Here is a 27,896-nt window from a genome sequence, read left to right on the forward strand (position 1 = left end):
TAGTTTGAGGTATAATTTACATACTATAAAATTCACCCATTTTCAAGAGTGTAGTTCCATGAGTTTCAATAAATTAAAACTACTGGGAAACCATCACCACTATCTAGTTTTTTAACATTTCTATAACCACAAAAGGTTTCTTGTAGTCAGTTCCACTCCTATCTCTGGCCACTCTGAGTATATCACAGTCTGTTTATCCATTCACTAGTTGAAGGACAGCTGAGTTTTCCAGTTTGGGGCTATTAAGAATATTGCTGCTATGAACATTTGTGTATGTGTTTCTATGGATAAGGATATATGTTTTCATTTATTTCACATAGAAACTTAAGAGTCATGGTAAGTGTGTGCTTAACTTTTTAAGAAATTGCCAAACTGTTTTCCAAAGTGACTGCCCCATTTTACATTTCTTCCCGCAGTGTAAGAGGGCTCCAGCGTCTCACATTTTCCCCAATATTTGGTATTGTCCGTCTTTTTAATCATAGCTATTCTGGTGGGTGTGGAGGGGATTTTCATCATAGCTTTAATTTGCATTTCCCTAATAACTTTTTATTTTCTTATTTGCCATTTGTGTCATTTCTTTGATGATGTACTTATTCAAGTCTTCTCCCCATTTCCTTTTTGGGGAGTTGTTTATCTTACTTCCATTTTTGATAGCTCTGCCAAACTATGGCTGTGACAAGGTAACTCACATTAGAAGTTTGAAGGTGCAGGTAAAGGGGAGGCATGGGGCCAAAATGAAGGAAAAACATCCGTGGGACATTTCTGTTCACAAAACTCTCTCTTCCCTATGAAGACTAGCTTAAAGTAATAGTATCAATTGTCCTGAGGAAGGAAGCAAAGTCTATAGCTCTGCTAACACAGGAAGACAGTGCCAGCCCCAGGTAGCTCAAGAAGATCATTCCTACTTATAAGCTAAAGGACCATTTCTTCTTATAATATTTCATTCCTATAGTCTTTCTATTGGTAATTAATGGTCAGTGACTGAAAGAAGGAGGAAAGCAGAGCAATTCTGATCATCTGTAGGACTGTCCTATTATTCTCTAAAATCTTTTCAAACTCTAATATTCCATAACTTTATGAGGCCTGGGAATGGCTGACCAATGTGTTAAGAATGAGCCAGAATACCTTTAGTCGCTGTCCCTCTTTCTCATACACTGCCCCACAGCTGTTTCTGTGTACAGTTCCTTGCTTACCTCTTCAAAGGTACGTTCCACATCTTCAATCAACTGGTCGCGGTTGTAGTCATAGCCATCTACCCCGTTTACTTCATAGTCTCCTCTCCAATAATCCCCATAGTCCTTATAATCTGTTTTTTTTTTTTTTTTTAAGAGAAAGGGAAGAACATAAGGGAAAGAAAGAGAGAGAGCACAATATACATCGATTAGCCTTGCTGTGAGGTTAAAAGAAATGTAAAGGCTATCACATTTTTATTGTGATAAACATCAACGCAAAGGGATGCAAATGAATAATAACATTAAGTAATCTCTGTTAAAGCACTTTCTCTGTGCCAGGAGTTTAAATGTATTATTTTATTTAATAAACACAAGAACCATACAATATTGTCATTATTATAACTCTCACTATGCAGAGTAACAGCCTGTTTATTTTAAAATAAATTTTACTCCTTCCTGGCAAGATGGCCGAATAGGAACAGCTCCAATCCCCAACTCCCAGCGCGAGCGACACAGAAGACGGGTGATTTCTGCATTTTCAACTGAGGTACTGGGTTCATCTCACTGGGGAGTGCCTGACGATCCATGCTGGTCAGCTGCTGCAGCCCGACCAGCTAGAGCTGAAGCAGGGCGAGGCATCGCCTCACCTGGGAAGCGCAAGGGGGAAGGGAATCCCTTTTCCTAGCCAGGGGAACTGAGACACACAACACCTGGAAAATCGGGTAACTCCCACCCCAATACTGCGCTTTAAGCAAACAGGCACACCAGGAGATCATATCCCACACCTGGCCGGGAGGGTCCCACGCCCACGGAGCCTCCCTCATTGCTAGCGCAGCAGTCTGTGATCTACCGGCAAGGCAGCAGCGAGGCTGGGGGAGGGGCACCCGCCATTGCTGAGGCTTAAGTAGGTAAACAAAGCCGCTGGGAAGCTCGAACTGGGTGGAGCTCACAGCAGCTCAAGGAAACCTGCCTGTCTCTGTAGACTCCACCTCTGGGGACAGGGCACAGTAAACAATAACAAACACAGCAGAAGCCACTGCAGATGCAAACGACTCTGTCTGACAGCTTTGAAGAGAGCAGTGGATCTCCCAACACGGAGGTTGAGATCTGAGAAGGGACAGACTCCCTGCTCAAGTGGGTCCCTGACCCCTGAGCAGCCTAACTGGGAGACATCCCCCACTAGGGGCAGTCTGACACCCCACACCTCACAGGGTGGAGTACACCCCTGAGAGGAAGCTTCCAAAGCAAGAATCAGACAGGTACACTCACTGTTCAGAAATATTCTATCTTCTGCAGCCTCTGCTGCTGATACCCAGGCAAACAGGGTCTGGAGTGGACCTCAAGCAATCTCCAACAGACCTACAGCTGAGGGTCCTGACTGTTAGAAGGAAAATTATCAAACAGGAAGGACACCTACACCAAAACCCCATCAGTACATCACCATCATCAAAGACCACAGGCAGATAAAACCACAAAGATGGGGAAAAGGCAGGGCAGAAAAGCTGGAAATTCAAAAAATAAGAGCGCATCTCCCCCGGCAAAGGAGCGCAGCTCATCGCCAGCAACGGATCAAAGCTGGACGGAGAATGACTTTGACGAGATGAGAGAAGAAGGCTTCAGTCCATCAAATTTCTCAGAGCTAAAGGAGGAATTACGTACCCAGCGTAAAGAAACTAAAAATCTTGAAAAAAAAAGTGGAAGAATTGGTGGCTAGAGTAATTAATGCAGAGAAGGTCATAAACGAAATGAAAGAGATGAAAACCATGACACGAGAAATACGTGACAAATGCACAAGTTTCAGTAACTGACTCGATCAACTGGAAGAAAGAGTATCTGCGATTGAGGATCAAATGAATGAAATGAAGCGAGAAGAGAAACCAAAAGAAAAAAGAAGAAAAAGAAATGAACAAAGCCTGCAAGAAGTATGGGATTATGTAAAAAGACCAAATCTACGTCTGATTGGGGTGCCTAAAAGTGAGGGGGAAAATGGAACCAAGTTGGAAAACACTCTTCAGGGTATCATCCAGGAGAACTTCCCCAACCTAGTAGGGCAGGCCAACATTCAAATCCAGGAAATACAGAGAACGCCACAAAGATACTCCTCGAGAAGAGCAACTCCAAGACACATAATTGCCAGATTCACCAAAGTTGAAATGAAGGAAAAAATCTTAAGGGCAGCCAGAGAGAAAGGTCGGGTTACCCACAAAGGGAAGCCCATCAGACTAACAGCAGATCTCTCGGCAGAAACTCTCCAAGCCAGAAGAGAGTGGGGGCCAATATTCAACATTCTTAAAGAAAAGAATTTTAAACCCAGAATTTCATATCCAGCCAAACTAAGTTTCATAAGTGAAGGAGAAATAAAATCCTTTACAGAGAAGCAAATGCTTAGAGATTTTGTCACCACTAGGCCTGCCTTACAAGAGACCCTGAAGGAAGCACTAAACATGGAAAGGAACAACCGGTACCAGCCATTGCAAAAACATGCCAAAATGTAAAGACCATCGAGGCTAGGAAGAAACTGCATCAACTAACGAGCAAAATAACCAGTTAATATCATAATGGCAGGATCAAGTTCACACATAACAATCTTAACCTTAAATGTAAATGGACTAAATGCTCCAATTAAAAGACACAGACTGGCAAACTGGATAAAGAGTCAAGACCCATCAGTCTGCTGTATTCAGGAGACCCATCTCACACGCAGAGACATACATAGGCTCAAAATAAAGGGATGGAGGAAGATTTACCAAGCAAATGGAGAACAAAAAAAAGCGGGGTTTGCAATACTAGTCTCTGATAAAACAGACTTTAAACCATCAAAGATCAAAAGAGACAAAGAAGGCCATTACATAATGGTAAAGGGATCAATTCAACAGGAAGAGCTAACTATCCTAAATATATATGCACCCAATACAGGAGCACCCAGATTCATAAAGCAAGTCCTTAGAGACTTACAAAGAGACTTAGACTCCCATACAATAATAATGGGAGACTTCAACACTCCACTGTCAACATTAGACAGATCAACGAGACAGAAAGTTAACAAGGATATCCAGGAATTAAACTCATCTCTGCAGCAAGCAGACCTAATAGACATCTATAGAACTCTCCACCCCAAATCAACAGAATATACATTCTTCTCAGCACCACATCGTACTTACTCCAAAATTGACCACGTAATTGGAAGTAAATCACTCCTCAGCAAATGTACAAGAACAGAAATTATAACAAACTGTCTCTCAGACCACAGTGCAATCAAACTAGAACTCAGGCGCGGTGGCTCAAGCCTGTAATCCCAGCACTTTGGGAGGCCGAGACGGGCGGATCACGAGGTCAGGAGATCGAGACCATCCTGGCTGACACGGTGAAACCCCGTCTCTACTTTAAAAATACAAAAAACTAGCCGGGCGAGGTGGCGGCACCTGTAGTCCCAGCTACTCGGGAGGCTGAGGCAGGAGAATGGCGTGAACCCGGGAGGCGGAGCTTGCAGTGAGCTGAGATCCGGCCACTGCACTCCAGCCTGGGCGGCAGAGCGAGACTCCGTCTCAAAAAAAAAAAAAAAAGAAACTCAATCAAAACCGCTCAACTACATGGAAACTGAACAACCTGCTCCTGAATGACTACTGGGTACATAACGAAATGAAGGCAGAAATAAAGATGTTCTTTGAAACCAATGAGAACAAAGATACAACATACCAGAATCTCTGGGACACATTTAAAGCAGTGTGTAGAGGGAAATTTATAGCACTAAATGCCCACAAGAGAAAGCAGGAAAGATCTAAAATTGACACTCTAACATCGCAATTAAAAGAACTAGAGAAGCAAGAGCAAACACATTCGAAAGCTAGCAGAAGGCAAGAAATAACTAAGATCAGAGCAGAACTGAAGGAGATAGAGACACAAAAAACCCTCCAAAAAATCAATGAATCCAGGAGTTGGTTTTTTGAAAAGATCAACAAAATTGACAGACCACTAGCAAGACTAATAAAGAAGAAAAGAGAGAAGAATCAAATCGATGCAATTAAAAATGATAAAGGGGATATCACCACCGACCCCACAGACATACAAACTACCATCAGAGAATACTATAAACACCTCTACGCAAATAAACTGGAAAATCTAGAAGAAATGGATAATTTCCTGGACACTTACACTCTTCCAAGACTAAACCAGGAAGAAGTTGAATCCCTGAATAGACCAATAGCAGGCTCTGAAATTGAGGCAATAATTAATAGCCTACCAACCAAAAAAAGTCCAGGACCAGATGGATTCACAGCTGAATTCTACCAGAGGTACAAGGAGGAGTTGGTACCATTCCTTCTGAAACTATTCCAATCAATAGAAAAAGAGGGAATCCTCCCTAACTCATTTTATGAGGCCAACATCATCCTGATACCAAAGCCTGGCAGAGACACAACTAAAAAAGAGAATTTTAGACCAATATCCCTGATGAACATCGATGCAAAAATCCTCAATAAAATACTGGCAAACCGGATTCAGCAACACATCAAAAAGCTTATCCACCATGATCAAGTGGGATTCATCCCTGGGATGCAAGGCTGGTTCAACATTCGCAAAATCAATAAACATAATCCAGCATATAAACAGAACCAAAGACAAGAACCACATGATTATCTCAATAGATGCAGAAAAGGCTTTTGACAAAATTCAACAGCCCTTCATGCTAAAAACACTCAATAAATTCGGTATTGATGGAACGTACCTCAAAATAATAAGAGCTATTTATGACAAACCCACAGCCAATATCATACTGAATGGGCAAAAACTGGAAAAATTCCCTTTGAAAACTGGCACAAGGCAGGGATGCCCTCTCTCACCACTCCTATTCAACATAGTGTTGGAAGTTCTGGCTAGGGCAATTAGGCAAGAGAAAGAAATCAAGGGTATTCAGTTAGGAAAAGAAGAAGTCAAATTGTCCCTGTTTGCAGATGACATGATTGTATATTTAGAAAACCCCATTGTCTCAGCCCAAAATCTCCTTAAGCTGATAAGCAACTTCAGCAAAGTCTCAGGATACAAAATTAATGTGCAAAAATCACAAGCATTCATATACACCAGTAACAGACAGAGAGCCAAATCAGGAATGAACTTCCATTCACAATTGCTTCAAAGAGAATAAAATACCTAGGAATCCAACTTACAAGGGATGTAAAGGACCTCTTCAAGGAGAACTACAAACCACTGCTCAGTGAAATCAAAGAGGACACAAACAAATGGAAGAACATACCATGCTCATGGATAGGAAGAATCAATATCGTGAAAATGGCCATACTGCCCAAGGTAATTTATAGATTCAATGCCATCCCCATCAAGCTACCAATGAGTTTCTTCACAGAATTGGAAAAAACTGCTTTAAAGTTCATATGGAACCAAAAAAGAGCCCGCATCTCCAAGACAATCCTAAGTCAAAAGAACAAAGCTGGAGGCATCACGCTACCTGACTTCAAACTATACTACAAGGCTACAGTAACCAAAACAGCATGGTACTGGTACCAAAACAGAGATATAGACCAATGGAACAGAAACAGAGTCCTCAGAAATAATACCACACATCTACAGCCATCTGATCTTTGACAAACCTGACAAAAACAAGAAATGGGGAAAGGATTCCCTATTTAATAAATGGTGCTGGGAAAATTGGCTAGCCATAAGTAGAAAGCTGAAACTGGATCCTTTCCTTACTCCTTATACAAAAATTAATTCAAGATGGATTAGAAACTTAAATGTTAGACCTAATACCATAAAAATCCTAGAGGAAAACCTAGGTAGTACCATTCAGGACATAGGCATGGGCAAAGACTTCATGTCTAAAACACCAAAAGCAACAGCAGCAAAAGCCAAAATTGACAAATGGGATCTCATTAAACTAAAGAGCTTCTGCACAGCAAAAGAAACTACCATCAGAGTGAACAGGCAACCTACGGAATGGGAGAAAATTATTGCAATCTACTCATCTGACAAAGGGCTAATATCCAGAACCTACAAAGAACTCAAACAAATTTACAAGAAAAAAACAAACAACCCCATCAAAAAGTGGGCAAAGGATATGAACAGACATTTCTCAAAAGAAGACATTCATACAGCCAACAGACACATGAAAAAATGCTCATCATCACTGGCCATCAGAGAAATGCAAATCAAAACCACAATGAGATACCATCTCACACCAGTTAGAATGGCGATCATTAAAAAGTCAGGAAACAACAGGTGCTGGAGAGGATGTGGAGAAATAGGAACGCTTTTACACTGTTGGTGGGATTGTAAACTAGTTCAACCATTATGGAAAACAGTATGGCGATTCCTCAAGGATCTAGAACTAGATGTACCATATGACCCAGCCATCCCATTACTGGGGATATACCCAAAGGATTATAAATTATGCTGCTATAAAGACACATGCACACGTATGTTTATTGCGGCACTATTCACAATAGCAAAGACTTGGAATCAACCCAAATGTCCATCAGTGACAGATTGGATTAAGAAAATGTGGCACATATACACCATGGAATACTATGCAGCCATAAAAAAGGATGAGTTTGTGTCCTTTGTAGGGACATGGATGCAGCTGGAAACCATCATTCTTAGCAAACTATCACAAGAACAGAAAACCAAACACCGCATGTTCTCACTCATAGGTGGGAACTGAACAATGAGATCACTTGGACTCAGGAAGGGGAACATCACACACCGGGGCCTATCATGGGGAGGGGGAAGCGGGGAGGGATTGCATTGGGAGCTATACCTGATGTAAATGACGAGTTGATGGGTGCAGCACACCAACATGGCACAAGTATACATATGTAACAAACCTGCACGTTATGCACATGTACCCTACAACTTAAAGTATAATAATAATAAATAAATTTTAAAAAAAAAATAAATAAATTTTATTGCGTATATTTAAGGTGTACACCATGATGTTATGAGATACATATATAATAAAATGGTTACTATAGTAAACAAAATTAACATATCTATCATCTCACATAGTTGAGCATTGTCCCCCCATGGAAGAGCAGCTAAAATCTACTCATTTTGCAAAAATCCTGAATACAAAACATTATTATTAACTATAGTCCTTACGTTGTACATTCGATCTTTAGACTTGTTCATCCTACATGTCTGCTACTTTGTATCCTTTAACCCACTTCTCCCTATATTCCACCCCGCTCCACCTCACCTCTGGCAATCACGATGACTCTACCTCTGTATATTTGATTTTTTTGTAGAATCCACGTTTGAGTGAGATGATGCTATGTTTTTCTTTTTATGTCTGGATTATTTCACTTAGCATAATGTCCTCCAGGTCTATCCATGTTGAGGCAAATGACAGGATCTCCTCTTTTAAGGCTGAATAATATTCCATTCCATATACCTACCACAGTTTCTTTATTCATTCACCCCTTGACAAACACTTAGGTTGTTTCCCTATCTTGGCTATTTCGATTAATGCTGCAGTGAACATGGCAGTGTAGATATCCTTATGAAGTATTAATTTCATCTAATTTAGGTATATACCCAGGAGAGGGATTGCTGGATCATATGGTAATTCTATTTTTAATTTATTTAGGAATTCTCATACTATTTTTCCAAAACAGCTTCACCAGTTTATATTCCCACTAACAACCTGTGCTTAGAGTGGTTAAATCGCTTGTCCAAGATCACACAGCTGGTAAGCGAAAGAAGCACACTCCTAGTCTCTCAATTCTGGGTGTGTACTCTCTTGATACATCAGTTTGTATCTTTAGCTTTAAAATATGTGACTGGATCTCTAAGTTTTTAAATTCTTCTTTTGTTCATGGCCTTGTATTTTTAGATCAGACCCAACTCATCTTAGACTTTGCCACAGTGAACCTGTGTTTGTTTGCAAATTATATGTATCAATAGCATGTTTCTATGTGCTTCCTTTAGTATCTCACCATCAGGAAACACAAGCTTGTGTTAGGGTATTAGCTAATAAAGTTTGTAAACATAATTTAATAATTTTTATTTTTACATTCACATTTGCAATTAATGACCAGGAAGATGAGGACAGAAATAAATATTTGGATGAAAGGACATGCAGGATATTGTTTTAAAAGTGGTGATAAGCTATTGTCTCCAGCTTGCGTAAGGCTTAAGAATATTGAATTTAAGTGGCAGTGAAGGAAATTTTAAAACAACAAATGGGGGAAAAAATTCTTCCTTACTCAACCTCAGCGGGCAGTAAATCATCAAAGCACAATGTGAATAATGATTCCATGACTTCAGCTCACTATTCAGGGAAGAGAATAAGTTAAGAGATATGGAAATTCCTTCCTATGTTAAGATTTTTTATGACCACATAATTTGAGATATAATTACAACTGCAGAAAATAATACATTTCCAGCCTAAACTAATCTGATTTTTTTTTCTTTCTGGGGTATCACCCTAAGGTAGACACACAAATGACCTTTGAAAGTGAACTGTGGGGGCTTTAGACAAAAGACAGTGACTCTGTCTCTCATCCTGAGAAATGGGATCCCCTCTTAATCCCCAGACTCCCTCAGGAACTTTTAGGGGTCTGAGATCTTCCTAGATTACTTATAATTCATAATTCCTGGATAATTTATTTTAGGCCTTGTAGTTGAGTCTCATTATTGAGCTTCTTGAATTGTAGAATACCAGTGCACCTTTTCTTTTTCCCCAGTAATTTCTTTTTAAAACAGGTCATCTGAATTGTTCAGGAGATGACTGTTAATTGAGGAGTATCCCTGATATCAAAGGGCAGGCTTGGTAATGCAGAAGAAATAGCCCCGCGGCCACACAGAGAGCTTCAGGACCTCTACAGATCAGCAAACTTACGATTTGCTCTTGCCATCTCATTTTTCAAGACCACATACTCTTCATATAATGGCCTCAGCTGCTTGCCGACCTCAGATCTCCAGCCTTCCCAAGCCCAGAGCCTCTCATTGTAGTCTAAACTCTTTTCCATTATTTCATTCAAACCTGTTATCCCAAAGCACACAAAGACAAGAAAAGATGCATTTGTAAAAATTTTATTTGTAAATAACTACATGCACTTTAAAGAATTAAAAGTAAGGTTGGCAGACATCAGGTCATAAAGTGGTTAAATAAAATCTCATGATTCATTCATTTCCTTGCCCTTATAGTTCCAAAATACGTCTGCAGAGAAAATAAACCACTGAAATAACTTACTTATTGACTTGATTAAATTAAGTAAATGTGATAAAATTTACAAGAAAGTTAAAAGACCATGTATGTGTTGAAACACACATTTGCAATCATTTTTGAAACTTGGGAGAAAAGTAAATTTCATAATCACTACTCAAAATTAGTAGCCTACCTGGATCAAGTAATAAGCATTCCTGGGGATTATTTGGGTTACAAACTTTTCCAGTACTGTAGATGGTGCTCATTGTATTTAGAATTGTGTTCAACTGCAAATTTAAGATAATAAACAATGTTAACAATGGAAATTTTGCTGAAGAGAATGCTAATATAGACATACCCTTTTGGCCACATTATTTTTTGATTCCTCAAAATACAGCAATTTACTTCTTTGCCATGTAGAGAAGGAATAGCCCAGTTAAGTTTTCCCACTGTCAACTAGCACAAAGTGCTATGAGCACATAATAAATATATATGGAGTAATTGAAATAACCAGATCTACCAAAGCCCAAAGAATTAACACAGAGAAGTGCATTTTTTGTTTCGTTCAGCATTTATTGAACCTGTAATATGTCCTACACTCTGACAGTTCTGAAATGAACAAGTCAAAGACCGTAAAGTCATAGGATAGTGAGGCAGCCATGAAATCAGTAACTATTAATACATAACAGAATGACAAGTGCTATAACTGTCACCAAAAAGTGATGCAGTAGTATAGAAGCAGGGAGAAATTAATAACTAATAACCTGGAGATTCAAGAATGGGTCCAAAGAGAAGGGAAGATAAGAGCTGTGTCTTGGAGAAGAAGTAGGCATTGGTCATGTAGAGAAGGGAGGTAGAGGGAAGAGTCTAAAAGATGGAAGGAGGTTGGAAAAGACAAGGCATTCCCAGGGGACAGTGAGATGTTGAATGAAACTGGAGTGACGGTGTTCATTAAGGGAAATGAAAGACATGAGAATGGAGAGATAAGCAGGGGCCAGATCACGAGGGACCATCTCTGCCATACTAAAGTTGCTAAACTTTACCCTGTAGGTAAAGTGAAGGTGACAGAGTGAAGCAGTGATACTCCAGGTGTAATCCGTGGACCAGTGCACATGAGCAAATAGTTTGTTTCCATTCTGTGATAAGTACAGGAATTAAGAGAATAAAAGTTTATAAACTTTGGAAAACAGTTTGATATTTCCATGACATCTAAGCTTGTAATCAGTGAACTTAAGCAAGTATTGATCTGCAATGTATTGGAAATAAAGGAATAAAGGAGGGAGAAAGGAAAGACGGGAGGGAGGAGAGAAAGAGGGAAGGAGGAAGAGAAGGAAGGAAGGAAAGAAGGAAGGAAGGCAAGAAGGAAGGAAGGAAGGAAGGAAGGAAGGAAGGAAGGAAGGAAGGAAGGAAGGAAGGAAATGGTTCTCTCCCTCAGATTGATTTAAGAAGCACTGGATTAAAGGATCTGTTTCTCCTTCTCCTGTTTCTCTTTGGTTCTGCCTTGAGAGTGATCCTAAAACATGAAATAGACCTTACGCTTAAAACTTCCACACAATCCCATAGTCCAAAGGAATAAACCTAAATTCCTTACCATGGCACAAAACCCCTCACGGTCTCTTTCTACCTCTTCTTCAATCTCTACTGCTTCCTCTCCATCGAATCTAAGCACCCTTGAGTCCCTCCTCTTCCCAAACACTTTAAGCTCTTACATGAATTTCAGTGGTTTTCGGTCCTGACTGCACATTAGAATTATCTGGGGATTTTTTAAAAAATAAAATGTCCAGGTTCCACCTAGGCTGGACCAGGCTGTCTATATGTGAATAGGCAAGGTTTCTCATAGTGTCCTTGTGGGGGGAAAAATGGAGAAACAGAATGGATAAGGTAGAGTGGATTGATAATTAGTTGGATAATTGGATCCAAAGAATGCAGAAAAATAAATGTTAACTTGTAGAAAGATACATTTCACATGGTTTTATCTTTGCCTTTTGGATACACTTTTATTTTATATACACAGATTAGAACATACAAAGTTCCAGAGGACAAGCAACTGAGAAAGAAGACTTTCTTTTTAAATAGCTAAATATTTTAGATTAAAAATATTTCAATAGGCTATATCAGAGGTTTGCAAACTATGTTCTGCAGACCAAATCCTGTCTGCTGCTTGTTTTTGTAAAGTTTTATTTGAAGACAGCCATACTTGTTCATTTACATATTAGCTACAGCTGATTTCCTGATACAACAGCACAGTTGACTAGTTGTAACACAGACAATACCTAAATACACAAATCCGAAAATATTTACTCTCATGTGTTCCTTTATAGAAAAAAAGTTTGCTGTTGACATTGTGGACAAGATCATTCTTTGTTGCTGGGGGCCATCCCATACATTGTGAACTGTTCTGCAGCATCCCTACCCACTAGATGTCAATAGTATCCCGTATTTGTGGCAACCAAAAACGTCTCCAGACATTGTCAAATATCCCCGGAGGGCTAAAGCATCCCCAGTTGAGAACCACTGACACAAACTAACTGTATTCTTCAGGCTGCCTGATCCTTCAGGAAGGTGACCTAACACTAGGGGGTGTCCATACACACCACAGTGCCAGGGACAATCTCAGTTTAACTCTGTGTTTGAATATAATTATTACCAGTATTTTTCACTCTCAAAAAGATTCCAGTTTGAATAATAAATTGTATGGTCACCTTACCTAGGGATAGAGAGAGCTTTTTCTAACATCAGCATTACTATCTTTTCAAACAAAGGAAGCTGCTGTGGGTGATATTAATGTTTAATATTTCCCAAATATTTCAACTCTTGGGATCAATGCTAAAATGTTCACAAACGTACCCGTTTGCTCTTGTCTTCTGAGAGCACTGAAGACCCATTTTGCTGAAGAGCCTGCAACTGAAGCTTGACTGTGAGATTCTGAATTTCTTGCAGTGGATACATTTGGGCAAGTGTGGACTGTTCTTTTAAAAAGGCAGACCATTTTTCCCCAGCATTATTCTGAAATGACATGAAAGAAAATTGAAGTCGGAATGGCATTGCTTGAACAGATAAAACAGAAGATATAGTACAAAGAATATCTGGTGAAACATTTAATATTTCCTGAGTGATTTAGTCCTCTACTCTGCTAAAGATCAAGGTTTAGGTTAAGAGTGACCAGGCCATTTTTGACCACTCTCTCTCTCTCTGGCCTATTGCCTGGTTTTCCCAAGGGTCCTGTCCCCAGAACTGGAAGTGAATTCTCACAGATAATCCACATTATGGGGCCCTGGAATTTGTAGCCTTAGTGCTGTGATGTAGGTGAGTTGGCCAAGGATTCAAAGATGAGTGCTCTAAAAGGAGAATACAGTAGAGCTCAGAGTGGACTTAATGAGAATACAGACCCCTAATAACAATGGAAACCATAAGAAATGAGAACCAGTTCACAGTAACCTCCTAGCTGCCATAACTTAGCCCAGGGATTTTGATCTTAAGTTAGGATTCCCAAAAAAGGCTTCCCAGAAAATGGCCATTGGTAGCCATGGTGATTTTCTACCAGCAAAAGAAATCATCAAGCAGGTGATGATGCCAGGACACATTTCCCACCCCCTCTCCTCCCGCTGCCCAATCTTGAACATCAGTTGGAAAGTGAACTTCTCCAAACTACTCTAGTGTAGTTTTTTCTCAATGTACAAATTCATTTCCATTTACCAAAGACCAAAATGAGCAACTACTTGGTATAGTGTACTGCTCTAGACCACACAAAAGAGATAATGTGTGAGGAAAGTAAGAATTCCGCTCCTGGACTCAAGTACCTTAGCCTCTCTGAGCCACAGTTGTCTTATCTGCAAAATGGAAGTAATAATAGGACTTACCTCAAAGGACTGTTGTAAGGATTCGAAGAAGTAACAAAAAATGAAATGCTTACAAGAGTGCCTAACACATCCTAATCATTCAACAAATGTTAGTTATTTTATTATTTATTTGTTATGTATTATTATTTTATGATTTATTTTATATTTTATGTATAGGGGGAAAGTTCTTGTCCTTAGATTGCTTTCAATTTTATCAGACAGGTAAGATAGGCATTATAAATGTTTCATTAATGAAACATAAGAGTATTTAGTAATGTATAAATCATGAGTGGGCCAAGCAGTTTCTGTTACAAGAAAGAGGAAATTCATGCAGGTGACTATATTTGGCCAAGCCCTCATGCAGAAGTTGCAACTTAAGACAGACCTGAAAGTAGGTAGGAGTCAGATGAGTAGACAATACTTTGCAAAATAATTTACCTCATTTGATTTTCTTAACAACACTATGAGGTAGAAAATCACTCTCTCTCCTTTTTTATACATACAGAAAGAGGCTGAAAGATATAAACAGTGGAGCTGGCAATCAGCCACCAGCATTTGATCCTGGCCCTGTGGCAGACAGACTCTAGGAATGCTCCCATGATCTCTGCCTTTGGTGGTTACACCCTTGTGTGATCCCCTCCCCATAAGTATGAGCAGACTTGTGATTTACTTTCAACCAATAGCATACAACACAGGTGACAGGATGTTCATGTTTATGTTACATAAGATTTTAACTTTAATCTTGATAGAAGACTCTCTCCTTTGCTGACTTGTTGCAGCAAGATGCCACGTTGTGAGCTACCCTATGGAAAAGGCCACATGGCAAATAATTAAAGATGGCCTCTGAGTAATTGCATTGGCGAGGAAGTAGATCCATCACCAATCAAGCCTCAGAAGAGACCATAGCTCTAGCCAGCACCTTGAATGCAACCATATGAGACTTAGAAGCAGAAGATCCGGCTGAACTGTGCCTGGACTCCTAGCCCACAGATACTGTGGGATAATAAATATGCTTTGTTTTAATCTGCTAAGCTTGTGGTAACTTTTTGCACAATAGATAACTAGTACAGCTCCCACAGGTAGAACTTCAGGCATGATTGCACTTTCCAGGCCAAGGAATTTCACTTTTACCCTCTGAGAATTAAGCAGTCACTGAGCGTTTTGACTACGCATGTGACATGATGGAAATGGTGCACGGAAGTGGCAGTAATTAACCACACAAGAGATAAAGAAAATAGTGGCAGTGAAAATGGAAAATAGGCTGTGTGTGGTGGTTCATGCCTGTAATCCCAGCACTTTGGGAGGCTGAGGTCGGAAGATCGCTTGAGCCCAGAAGTTTGAGACAAGTCTGGGCAACATGGCGAGACCCCATCTCTGCGAATAATACAAAAATCAGCCAGGTGTGGTGGCTCGCACGTGTAGTCCCAGCTACACAGGAGGCTGAGGTGGGAAGATTGCCTGAGCTTGGGGAAGTCGAGGCGCAGTAAGCCATGATTGTGCCACTGCACTCCAGCCTGAATGACAGAATGAGAATCTGTCTCAAAAAAAAAAAAAAAAAAAAAAAAAAGGAAAGCAATTTCTCTCTTTCCTGAACACTCACAACCTCTCAGAAACTGCTTTTTGATTAATCTTCACAACAACCAACCTTGTGAGGGAGTTGTTATTGTCTCAACTTTGCAAATAAGGGAAATTAGGCACACAGCAGGTTACTTTCCCTAGGTCACACAGCTAGAAATTAGAAGAACCAGGGCACCAACCCAGTGTTTATTTTCGAAGCTAATGCTCTGAACTATTATCCTACAGATTGTGTTTGACACAGTCTAGTCTTCTCTGTAACATGCAGGAGTGGGAAGAAGTGAGCTACGGGAAGAGGAATTTGGTCTGCAGCACAGACGCATCTATGCAACCCACCTGACTCACTTCTCAATCCCTACCTGGCTTCACCCAATCCAGATGATTTACTGTGAAGCAAAATTTCTGGTAAAACTTTCATACCAAATTATAGGAATAATTTTACTCTCTATCTACAGGAAATAACTCACAACCTCCCAAAGGCCTCAGTCTCAGAACATTGTTTATCATACTATATGTGAGAATTTTGAGGCTATCCAATTATATTTTATTTATCACTACCATCCTACATGTGTTATAATTATAACACCAAAAAAAATCACTTTGTGTTGCCTTGCATTTTGGCCTCTGAGGATGTATTATTCCTTGCCAAGCTATTCTTTTAATATTATTTACAATTTATTCCATATCCTTACCCTACGGCTCCCAAGCCTAAATAAAACAGACAGCTTAGCAGTTATGCAAAGAATCAGTCAGTTCATGCATACCTATCAGATAATTTAGCGGTTGATAGCTATATGTAGGCTGAATGATGAATGGAATGAAACATATATAGCAGTTTACATAGCCCCAGGCTTGAAAGAAACCATTACAGATAAAATTCGTGGCATTCCATACTACCTCTGGGCAAAGGCAGGAGAGTAGCAACTAAAACTGCAACAATTTCTGTAGCCATACAAGGGAGTTTTGGGAGTAAGGCACACATTGTTTGAGAGAATCACAAGAAATTAAAACACTCTCTAAACCCCATCTATAACTGCAATGGATAGCATTTTCCCGACTTGAAAGAGATCCTTTGTAATTTCAAGGACTGGAGCTGTAAAATCCTAAATTATATTTTAAAACATTCAAAAAGATACTCTGCTCTTTTTGGCCCTAACTATATGCACAAATTAAATATATGATTTCTTAGGCCATAGGTCTGGTGGTCTTTACCCAACTTGTGATAATTGTATTTAAACTATTAAAATCCTTTTGTAAGAAGTAGTTTGAGATTTAAAGTATTGACAACTTATTTTCTCTTTTTCTATAGCTCACTATCGCCTAAACCAGGCTATATACTTTTAGTAACCTCTAAACCATTTCTTCCCCTGTAGGTGTGAGAGTTCCATGAAGACAGAAAATGAAAACCTGAATGGAATCTTTAGCATCTATCCAGTACCTTGGAGCCCAAAAATCTCCCAGGAAAACCTTCACCTTTGGCTCCCATATGCTGGCTCAATTTCCAGATAGAGCTGTCAAAACCACATTGGGTTCAAAGACAAAAGCTGCCTTGGTTACTTTCTAAACATGGCCAGGTACTTGCATATTAAAAAAAAAAAAAAAAAAAAAAACACATTCCATTTAACAAAATAGGTAATGTAAATTATAAGAATGTGAATTCCATAACTCAAGCTTAGGATTTAAGAAATTATTTTTTCTTTATTTTAGATGGGAGGTTTAATATTTTAACATTTACAATTTTTAACCTGTATGAACATTTTTATTTTTTCCTAATTTTATCTCATGGGAAAAAAAGTGCTCACCCCTGAATTTTATTTTATGTGCTGCACAGTGATCTTCCCCGACTTGTACCTGTGGGTAGGTGTTCATGTGTATTAAGGGGCATGGGACAGACTCATTAAAGACAGGGATGAAATTTCCTTGGGTATATACAGAATAGCGGTTTAGAATCATCCTGCTGAGTTCACTGTGACTCTATCCCTGGAGACAGGAATAGGTTCAGAAATGGAGCATGCCCAAGACCCTAGGGGCCCTGGCAGCAGGGGGCTGAAGAAGCTCTGGAGACCACGCAAAGAGTAAGTGTGATAGGCTAAGTGCAGTGGCTCATGCCTGTCATCCCAGCACTTTGGGAGGCTGAGGCAGGAGGATCGCTTGAGCCCAGGAGTTCAAGACCAGACTGGGAGACAAAGTGAGGTCTCTTCTCTACAAAAAAAAAAAATTTAAATGAGGTGGGAGGACTATTTGAGCCCAGGAGGTCAAGCTGCAATGAATCACGATCATGCCACTCCATTCCAGCCTGGACAATGGAGCGAGACCCTTCCAAAAAAAAAAAAAAAAAAAGTATGGGCTTCATGCTCTCTCTTCATGGCTTCTGGTAACTCACCAAGAAGTAGCTACGACGTATCCTTGCTTTTGTTTTTTGGCCAGGAATTGCTTGATCCTGAAAGTCTTGTAAGAAAACATGAGAAATGGAGTCAACCACACATACCACAATGGCAGAGAAAGGGACAGAGCTTTGGAAACCTGTTTTAACCAAGCCTTTTTTCCCCCATATCTCTATCTGATAGACCTCTCCACACTTCTACATCAGCAGCTTTATGATACTATACTGATCAAGTTTTGATGCCTTCTATTATTTTGAGGTATATTCTCAGAGCTTGACATAAGGATCACCACATTAGGTCAAATCCATAGGCTGACAAGGATATTCTGACTTCTGAAAGTTACACCATAGGACAATATGGGAATGGTAGATTATCCTCAATCATGTCACTCTGATAGGATATGAACATACACATGTCATGCAGCCCAAATTTTCGTTCCTGTATCAGTTATTTATTGCTACAGTAATACTACATAACAACTGTTTGTTTTTTGTTACGTAATACTACATAACAAGCAACTTTGTTTCTTATTTAGTACATAACAAATAACCTCCTGTTATGTAACACTAAATAACAAATAACAAACCTCAGTGGCTTAAGCGGTTATTGTTTACCACTAGAAACAATATTTTGGGTGGCAAAATTCTGCTTTGGTTATAGTTTGAATCGTTTTCCAAATACTTGTCTGTATATTGAGCTGCCAAAAATTTACTTTATGGCATATTATAAGTATTTATTTTATGGAAGAACTTTTTTCAGATTTTGCAAACCTTCTTTGAGGTAAAAAGTATATCACAAACACCAAGATTTGAAGCACTAAGTGGCCTTAGAAATATTAATGGTAATTTCTTTCTCTCTCTCTCTCTCTCTTTTTTTTTTTCTGATAGGGCCTCACTCTGTCTCCCAGGCAGTGTCAAGATTTCAGCTCAGTACAACCTCTGCCTCACGGACTCAAGTGATCCTCCTGCCTCAGCCTCCCGAGTAGCTGGGAGTACACGCGTGTGCCACCACATCCAACTAATTTTTGCATTTTTTGTAGAGACAGGGTTTTGCTATGTTGCCCAGGCTGGTCTCGAACTCCCGAGCTCAGATGATTCACCCACGTTGGTCTCTCAAAGTCCTGGGATTACAAGTGTGAGCCACCGCACCCAGCCAGTAATTTCAAATATTTTACTTATTTTCAGTTAAGAGTGGGTTATTCATCAGCAAATATTCAAAACTGGGGATTACAGAGCAAGTTATTTACTCTAAGAAGTTCATTTATTGTTAATCCCAAAGAAGATAAACTTGATCATCAGAAAGTCTCATTAAAATAAAACTATGCTGTGTTTAATTTAGTGAGTCAGTACATATAACCTTTTCTTAAATAAAGTTGTTTGATTTCTCAGCACTTAAATATGTAAGGATACTGTTCTGGGATCTGTGAGAGAAGAAATTCCTAAGTCCTTGCACTTGTTTAACAAAGCATCTGGCTTTCCCAGAGCATTCTGATATTTGTCAGAACTGGTTTAATCATGGTTTTTTTGTTGTTCTTTTTTTTTTTTGTTTTGGAGGGCTCTGCCTGGATTCTGTGACCTTTGGGAGTCCCTTGGAGGTCCGTGACAAAGAGAAAAGGAATTCCCAAGTCCAGCCTCACCCAAGCCCTGATTAGCTTAATTACTGGTTAGTTCTTTCACTAAGCCTCCAGTTGCATTTTTCAGTTAATATATCATTTGTAGAGAATCTTTAGATATTCCTATTGATATTGTAGACTAAAGAAAATTATTAACTCAATAACTTATGGAATTTCCATGAAAATGCTTTGAAATCCTGACTGTGATGAGAATTATGGCGGTAATTTTATAAAGAATATTCACTTGTTTCCAAGCATCTGGATTGAGACCAGTGAATTATTTTGTAACAATTTTCTGAATGAACCCCAGGGTGAATTAAGTTTAGTTATCTGGGACTCCAAAATCAGGGATATGGAGGCAAACATCCAATCTCACAACTCAGAGCATTTCTTTGATTTCCCTTTTCAGTTTCATGGGCAGTAATCTAATTTTTAAGAGGCAACAAATAGCCCAATAGAGCCATGAGAACTCACCATGTTTTGGACATTCTCTTCAGTAATATTGGTGTTATAATTCCAAGAAGCAAGTGAACTTTGATAGAACAGGTCTTCGGCTTCGTGGTTAAACTTGTCCAAAAATGTCTTGGCCTGTTCCTCAATGGTGGACTGAGCAGCAGTTACAGCAACAAGGCTGAGAAGGAGCCAGGAAGAGCCTGACATCGTCCCCTGTGAGCCAAGATCACATCCACTGAATGACTTTCTCTAGACTAAAACCTCCTCATGAGATTTTCTCTCTTATCAGCCTTTGAACTTGGGTTGGGCACTGAGCAGGAAAGACCAAAAAAAGAAAAAGAAGAGCACAGTAAACAATCTGCTGAACCAATATAAAGTTCATCCTGGAGAGGACAGATATGTAACAGATTTCAGAATAATTTTTTAAAGTAAATCAAATAAGAAAACGTTATTCTTTAATCCTAGAGAACCTTACCTCTCCTGTCACTTTATGGCCAAATCAAAACCGGTACTTTTGGTTAATGTTTTCCTAGAAAGCTGTTAAAGATACATGGGAAATGTTATAATTTTACAGTGACCAAAGAGGTCTAGAATTAGGGATCATGAAGATAATGTTGGTGTTTGTATGGTTTTCAGACAATTTCATTAATAGTCAGTTATCTCTCATTTATTTTTATTTCAAGATCATATTCACAGACTCTCTACTTGGGTAACATTTTCCCCTCAAAATACAAGACTTTGCCCTTGTCTTTATGGAATTCATATTTCTGATCAGTTTTAATTTCCATGGCCATTTTTTAAAAATTATGACTACTCTCCACTCCGCAGGTCAACTCTCCTGATCTGCCTTTGCAAAACTCAAAAAAGCTCATTTCCTGTTTCTCACACTGGTTCTATGGCTGACTTCTTTGAGTGCCTCCTTCTCTTTCACTTACCTATTCAAAACTCAGTCAAGGTCACGTGGAAGTAAGAAAGCCTCCATACAGTATGAAATCCAAAGAGTGTCTACGTCAACTCCTGATTCTCTGTAGCCACAGGATCACAACAATATAGAATTCAAAGAGATTTTAGTGGTTATCTTGTTAAATTTCAGACGCGAGCTCAGTGTCCTCATTACTAGAGTGTATGTATGAGTGCCACAGATCAAAGAGAGGAGCACTTTAAATGGCAGGGTTCAAGGGCCTACTTGACGATGATTGTGAAACTTTGACACAGAGAAAATATTTCTTCACTCAGAAAAACAAGTCTTCCAGGTTCAGGTGACATTGCAATAATCAAGCCTTTAAAAAAATGTCCATTGCTTTTCCTTATTCCAAAGTTGTGTGTATTATTGTAGAATAGGAAAAAAACAATTATAAGTAACTATTCAAAGTGCTTTGTGTTATAATATCTCATTTGAACATGACAAGAAACCTATAGGCAAATATTTTATCACCATTTTATGAATTATGAAACTAAGTTTAAGTAAATTGCTATATCTCACTCAGCTAACAAATGATGGAATCAGAACATGGATCTATGTACTCTGATTCTACAGTATAGGCTCTTAATGAAGTTGTGGTCAACAGTCTAAAAGCAATAATGGAGGCATAGATAAAGTGTGACAGAGGGCCTTGTGCCTCAGTGAAGATGATAGATTTAGTTATGCTGCATCAAAAAGAGGTGGACTCTTACTTCCCTTGATGTGAATCAAAATATACTCTCCTTTTAAGAAATAAAGCAGTTCACAAATATAAGTAATAATAATAAAGAATTTTAAATGAAAGTGAGATGAGGGTAAAAAAAAAATCATTGCAGAAATTTCAGAAAGGCTCCTCCCACATTCCAGGAAGCCTAGATCCACTCACTTCTTGCACATATTAGGAGAAAAAACAGGCAAGAAAGAGGACAGTACACGAGTATCTGAACAAAAAGTTGAAATGTGACTGTAATAAAAGCGCAAATAAATTTCTACACAGGTAAGTTCCTGAATGAAACACGTGGATTTAGTGGAAAAAATGGGAGTAGTCCAAATTCAATTCACTGAGGCAGAAAATACAATTAACTTGATCAAACTGAAACGGAGAAAGCAAGATATAAAATCTGAAAGCTAAGAATAAATGAACAAGGAGCCTGGGATAGCAATGAGGCAGGAAAATGCTAGAAGCCAAGAAACTTTGAGAAGCAAGGGAAAAGGGAGAATTGTCTACAGTGATTCTGTAGAAAAACTAGCCCAGAATGGCCAACTGCAAGCACTGACTGAATTACTGGAATTTTTGTTCACACTTTTTTGAGAAGATGTCAATGTTCTGATAGTTCCCCAGAAGCATTCTCTCTGAGCCCATTCCGAGAATGGAAAGAATTCACTGAAGACCCAGGGGATGAGACCCAGAAAGACAATTGGCCTAAAGGAAAGTATTGTCTTTGAGAAAAAAATGGAGAATCAGAAAAAATTAGAAGACCAAAGATGCAGGAAAGATGTTCTATGTTTCAAAAAGATTGGGGGAGGGGGTGGATATCATAATGGTAAAGGGAAGTTTGACCTTAACACCTAGTAAAGCTATAAAGTAAAATTTTTAGAATGTGGTTTGCACTTGGAAAAATATATCTCTGGTCCATGAGGAATTCACTAGGAATAAGTCAGATGCTGCCTGCCCTATCTCCTCTCTGATAGAATATAATAGTAAAAAAATATATCCAAAGACATAGTGTATCTTCCTTTTCAATAAGGGATTTAACAAAACGTAAAATGCCATGATGAGATCCAAATGTCCCCTGAAACAATCACACAGTACAGGATTAGGCAGTCCTCTGATAAACAACAATTCATGTCCAAAACAACAAGAATCTTGCTTCAATAATTGTTTATTGACTACCTACTATATGCCAAACACTATTCTAGATATTGAACATAAGCTAATAAATATTGTATTATATGAGGTGAGAATAGAGGGAAGACAAAAATAGTTAGTGATTAATGACATGACTTATTATAAGTAAGAAATGGAGGATAGAGAATCATGGGGTAGGGAGAGGGATTTTCTACAAGGAGGGCCTCTCTGAGAAGGTGACATTTGAGCAGAGACCCGAGAGAAGTGATGAAAGCTGTGCGGATCTCTGGGTGAAGAAGTTTTCCTAGACAGAGGGAGCAGCAAGTGTAAAGGATGCAGGCAGATTTCAAGAACATCAGAGATCTTTGTGACTGGAGCTCAGTGTGCAGGGGAAAGTGGCAGGAGGTGAAGTCCAGGAAGAAGCTAGGGTCGCACCAGGAGAGTCTTAAAAACAATTAACTGTGAAACTTTAGCTTTACTCTCAGCAACATGGGAAGACACTGGAAGGCTTCAAGCAGAGAAGTGATCTAGTAGAAGCTTTAGCAGGGTCACTTTGGCTGCTCCTTAGAGAATAGACACTAAAGGGGTAAGGATGGAAGCAGGGAGACTAGTTAGTGAACTACTGTAGCAGCCCAGTCTAGCTGGTTGAATAAAAGCTTAGTATGAGCTTCAAGATCCAACTAGGAGGCCCAGCAAAAAGTAATGGGCCTATAAGTACATCTTATACTATATTAGACTTTGTTAATATAAGTATTAGATACAAAATAATCTAGACTATCACATTCATTTCTGTGAACCACAGTTTTAGAGACACACAAGAGAGTATCCAGAGGAAAATAAATAAGAGAGCAGATGGATCTAAAAATAATATAATTTGGAGAATGGTTTAGATATGGAAGAGAAGACAGGGTGGACAGCTTTCCTCTATCATGGTACTGTCATTTAGAAGAAGACTTAGCATGGTGGATTTACTCTGCCACTTGTTAGCTGTGTGACTTTAGGCAGGTAATATCGTCCCTGCACCTAATTTATTTCAAAGCCAATGATAGTTTTATATCCATTTCATAGGGATGTCATATTATATGAATTAATACATAAGAACACAGAGAGTGATGCTGTAAGCCTAGTAATAAAAGCCACCGAAAATGAAACAAGCTGTGTAATAATTAGGGAACTTCCACACTGGAATGTTTAATCAAGCCATCTGCAAGGTTATCTTTCAAAGACACTGCAGCAGACAGAGATTGGCTGGGAGTTTGACTCAAAGGTCTATTTGGACTGTAGGATCCTGCATTGTAGGAGAATTCTGCTAGTCTGTGCTGAAACAGCAGGATGGAGGAGCTCACCAATGGGATGAGTAGTCATACATGAAAGGAAAGGGGAGTCAGCCAGCAGTCTACGTGAGCCCAGCCATGGAGAACCTCTCAGCGTGCTTTCATCACCCAATCATGGTCAGGTCCTGGTATAAAACTTCCTACATACAGAGAAGAGAAAACTTGAGTCTGTCACGCTATCTTGAGGAAGAAGGGGAAAGTCATAAAGGTAAATGACTCCCTCTCAATATTTACAGATGTTGTATCTGTTGGTCGCATATGCTTTGTACCTGGTCTGGTACATAAACTCTTCACAACAACTTTACAGGTAGAAATAGTGATATCCATTTTATAATTAAGGAAACCAAATGTTCCTATGATTAATTCAAACTTCCACAACTGATAGGCAATGGGGCTGCATTTTGATCCCAGATGTCTTAAGAGACCTTTTCTCTCCACAGAGTCATGGGTTCAGTTATCTGCTAACTTCATGTATGTCTAATAAGTCCTCATCAATCTGTCATATTCTGAGAAGAGGCAGGCCCGCATAAGCAAAATTAAAATGTACTGCTTTGATTACACCAGTTATACATTTTTAAACCATTTTAGGTAGAAATTTTTCTTCAATATATTCCATCCTGATCGGGATGTTGCCTGGACATTATTTTAGGGTTATTTTTCAGATGACTCAGTGTCATCATCTTAAATAATATTTACTGGCTAAGCTATAATGTCACAATGTCTTCAAGGCTTTACATTAAATGGCTCAACAGCTTTATTGCTATTAATTCTGCTGTTTCTGCACATTCTGAGTTCACAGTCACAGTATCAACTTTTAGTAGCCCTGCCCTCCACAAGTCCCCTCCCTGTTTCTGATCTGCTATCTGCTAAAACCTAAATGGAAACTAGATAACCATGGAGTTCAACTAGAAACCTCCCTTTTCATAGGCTGAAATCTGAGGGTGGGTCTTTATTCTGCTAGAGCAAAGTACATAGACTTTGAAATCCATATTTCCCTTACTGTTCAACTTTTTATATCCTTCCAACTGAGTCACAAATGGTGAGGTTGCCAAATAGCTATAGGAGAAACCTCTTCCAGTTCCCCAAGTTGGGTGGATAACTTCGGTAAACATCAGAAAAGAAAGGATGTTTTGTTCAATTTCTTATTGATTAATACTGCTGACAGAACAAGGAAGGGTATCAGGAATACAACGCACAGAGAAATTCAAAACTTTGCATGGTCAAGAACTATTTACATTCAGTACAATTGATTTTGACCACATGTTTATCACACAAAGTGAATTTATAAGTGCTTTACAGAAAATAAATAACAAGTTGGCCTCTCAGCCCGAAACAAAAGCTAAAGCTCTTTCCTGTTTACATTTTTAGTTGCATAGCAGTCCCTTTTTTCCTAAATGTAAAAAGTAAAGTAGAGGTTCCTCTTCAAAGACTTTCCTCCCTGTCTAATTAGGAATAAATAATAACTTCTCTTAGAAGCAAAATTCATTCAAAAACCTGTGTTAACATTCTTAAATATCTGCTAGCCATAATAAAAAAAAATCAATGTACTTTATGCTCTTAGCCCCCACAATTTAACCTAAATATTTGCCCTGGCATCCTTAATACTGCTCCAAACAAGCATTAGGTCATAGCCTGTTCCTGTTCCTTATTTGAAGGGGTTTTTACCTTTCTCAACATTCCACAAGTTACTTCCTCCTTCCTTTGTTCTCCTCTGCCTTTGCCTCTTTGAAAAAGTTCTAAGTTGCTAGCCAATCAAGACAAACACAAAATGTGAGGTCCCATTCCAGCCAATAAAAACCAGACACAACAGTAGGGTAGACGCGTCAAGTTATTTATAACCCTATCTCCTTTGTTCGGTATACTCTCGTAACAAAACGACTGGCAAGTGGACCCTTTCTACAGAAAGTATAAAAACAGCCTTACTAAAAAAATTAAATCTATGTTCAAATACTATTTCTTTATGGCACCAGAAAACAAACATTTCAAACACTAAAGATACAGCAAAGATAATCTTCATTAACCAAATTGATAAATAGTTTCAATAGACAGAGTTCAAATCTGTAAGAATAAACATTGGATTCCAAGAAGGTTATACTGATTGTTACTGGCCTGAATTTACGATAGTACAGTGTTTGCCACAGTAACCCTAATTTATTTTGATACCTACACTGTACAAAATATCAGGGAGCACTAGAGCAAGGAAATCACTAGTATAAATTTACATCTAAGACTTTAGAAGCAAAACATGAGCATTTATCCTAAGTGAGATGGGATGCATGGTAGAATTTGAACAGAAGAGTTACACAGTACCACTTACATTTAAAAGAAATCCTGGGCCAGGCACAGTGGCTCACACCTGTAATCCCAACACTTTGGGAGGCCACGGCGGGAGGGTCTCTTGAATCCAAGAGTTCAAGACCAGCCTGGGCAACATGGCAAAACCCCATCTCTACTAAAACTACAAAAAATTAGCCAGGTGTGGTGGTATGTGCCTGTAGTCCCAGCTACTTGGGAGGCTGAGGTGGTAGGATCATGTGAAACCAGGAAGTTGAGGCTGCAGTGAGCCATGATCATACCATGGAACCGCAGCCTGGGCGACAGGAGTGAGACCCTGCCTCAGAAAAAAAAAAAGGAATCCCTCTGGCCACTATACGAAAAACAAACCACATATGGGGCAAGACTACAGGCAGAAAGACCACTGAGGAAGCTATTGCAATAATCCAAATGAAATATAATGGTGGCTTGCTGGTAACAGTAGAGTTGATGAGACGTGATTGGATTTTTAATACATTTTAAAAGTAGAGCAAACGAGATTTGCTGGTGAATTGGATGTAGGCTATGAAAGAAAGAGTAAAAGATACTCCAGGGTTTTTGGATTGAACAACTAGAAGGAGGTTGCTGGTAAAATAGGCTTAAAGGGAAGACTGGAAGTTTAGTTAAGTTTATGATATCTATTGGCAACCCAAGTGTAGATGTTGAGAAGGCAAATCTGGAGTTTGGCAGAGAGGTCAAGGATGGAGATACAAATTGGAGAATTCTCAGCTAGAGATGGTTAGTCAAATATTGTCTCTCAGCTAAACTAAAAAGAAAAGATCTTACCTCTTCAAAATCCCAGTGTACTGAAAATTATTGAAGTCTAGACCTCAGGAGGGAAATTGGAAGGATAAAGAGGGGGGAAAGTTACTTGAAACAACTCTCCTTAGAAGAGCCATCTGTGAACAGAGACCTCGGAAATAAAACCACACATCTACAACCATCTGATCTTTGACAAACCTGATAAAAACAAGCAGTGGGGAAAGGATTCCTTACTTAATAAATGGTGCTGGGAAAACTGACTAGCCATATGCAGAAAACAGAAAGCCGACCCCTTCCTTACACCTTTTACAAAAATTAACTCAAGATGGATTAAAGACTTAAATGTAAAACCCAAAACCATAAAAACCCTAGAAGAAAACCTAGGCAACACCATTCAGGACTTAGGCATGGCAAAATATTTCATGACTAAAACACCAAAAGCAATTGCAACAAAAGCCAAAAATGACAAATGGGATCAATTTTTT

The 27,896-nt window shown here is 39.1% G+C and overlaps 2 protein-coding genes across 4 annotated transcripts in view; both read right to left on the reverse strand.

Moving 5' to 3' along the window:
• ACE2 (angiotensin converting enzyme 2) overlaps positions 1–21,351 on the reverse strand; it is a 52,925-nt gene extending 31,574 nt beyond the window's left edge. The window contains exons 1-6 of one of the 3 annotated variants that reach the window (XM_050777629.1): positions 21,128–21,351; positions 20,214–20,405; positions 13,177–13,335; positions 10,523–10,616; positions 10,021–10,164; positions 1,194–1,306 (exon numbers count right to left, since the gene is read on the reverse strand). In XM_050777629.1, coding sequence (XP_050633586.1) covers positions 1,194–1,306; positions 10,021–10,164; positions 10,523–10,616; positions 13,177–13,335; positions 20,214–20,399 — 696 coding nt within the window. In that variant the 5' untranslated portion in view covers positions 20,400–20,405; positions 21,128–21,351. Of the gene's footprint in view, positions 1–1,193; positions 1,307–10,020; positions 10,165–10,522; positions 10,617–13,176; positions 13,336–20,213; positions 20,503–20,667; positions 20,703–21,127 lie in introns of those variants that run through there. The other 2 variants (XM_050777627.1, XM_050777628.1) reach the window with 2 other exon arrangements.
• The window catches only part of PIR (pirin), a 517,051-nt gene that overhangs the window by 208,415 nt on the left and 280,740 nt on the right, over positions 1–27,896 (reverse strand). The window lies entirely within an intron of this gene.

This window comes from Macaca thibetana, chromosome X, assembly GCF_024542745.1.
Source record: "Macaca thibetana thibetana isolate TM-01 chromosome X, ASM2454274v1, whole genome shotgun sequence".
NCBI classification, from domain to species: Eukaryota; Metazoa; Chordata; class Mammalia; order Primates; family Cercopithecidae; genus Macaca; species Macaca thibetana.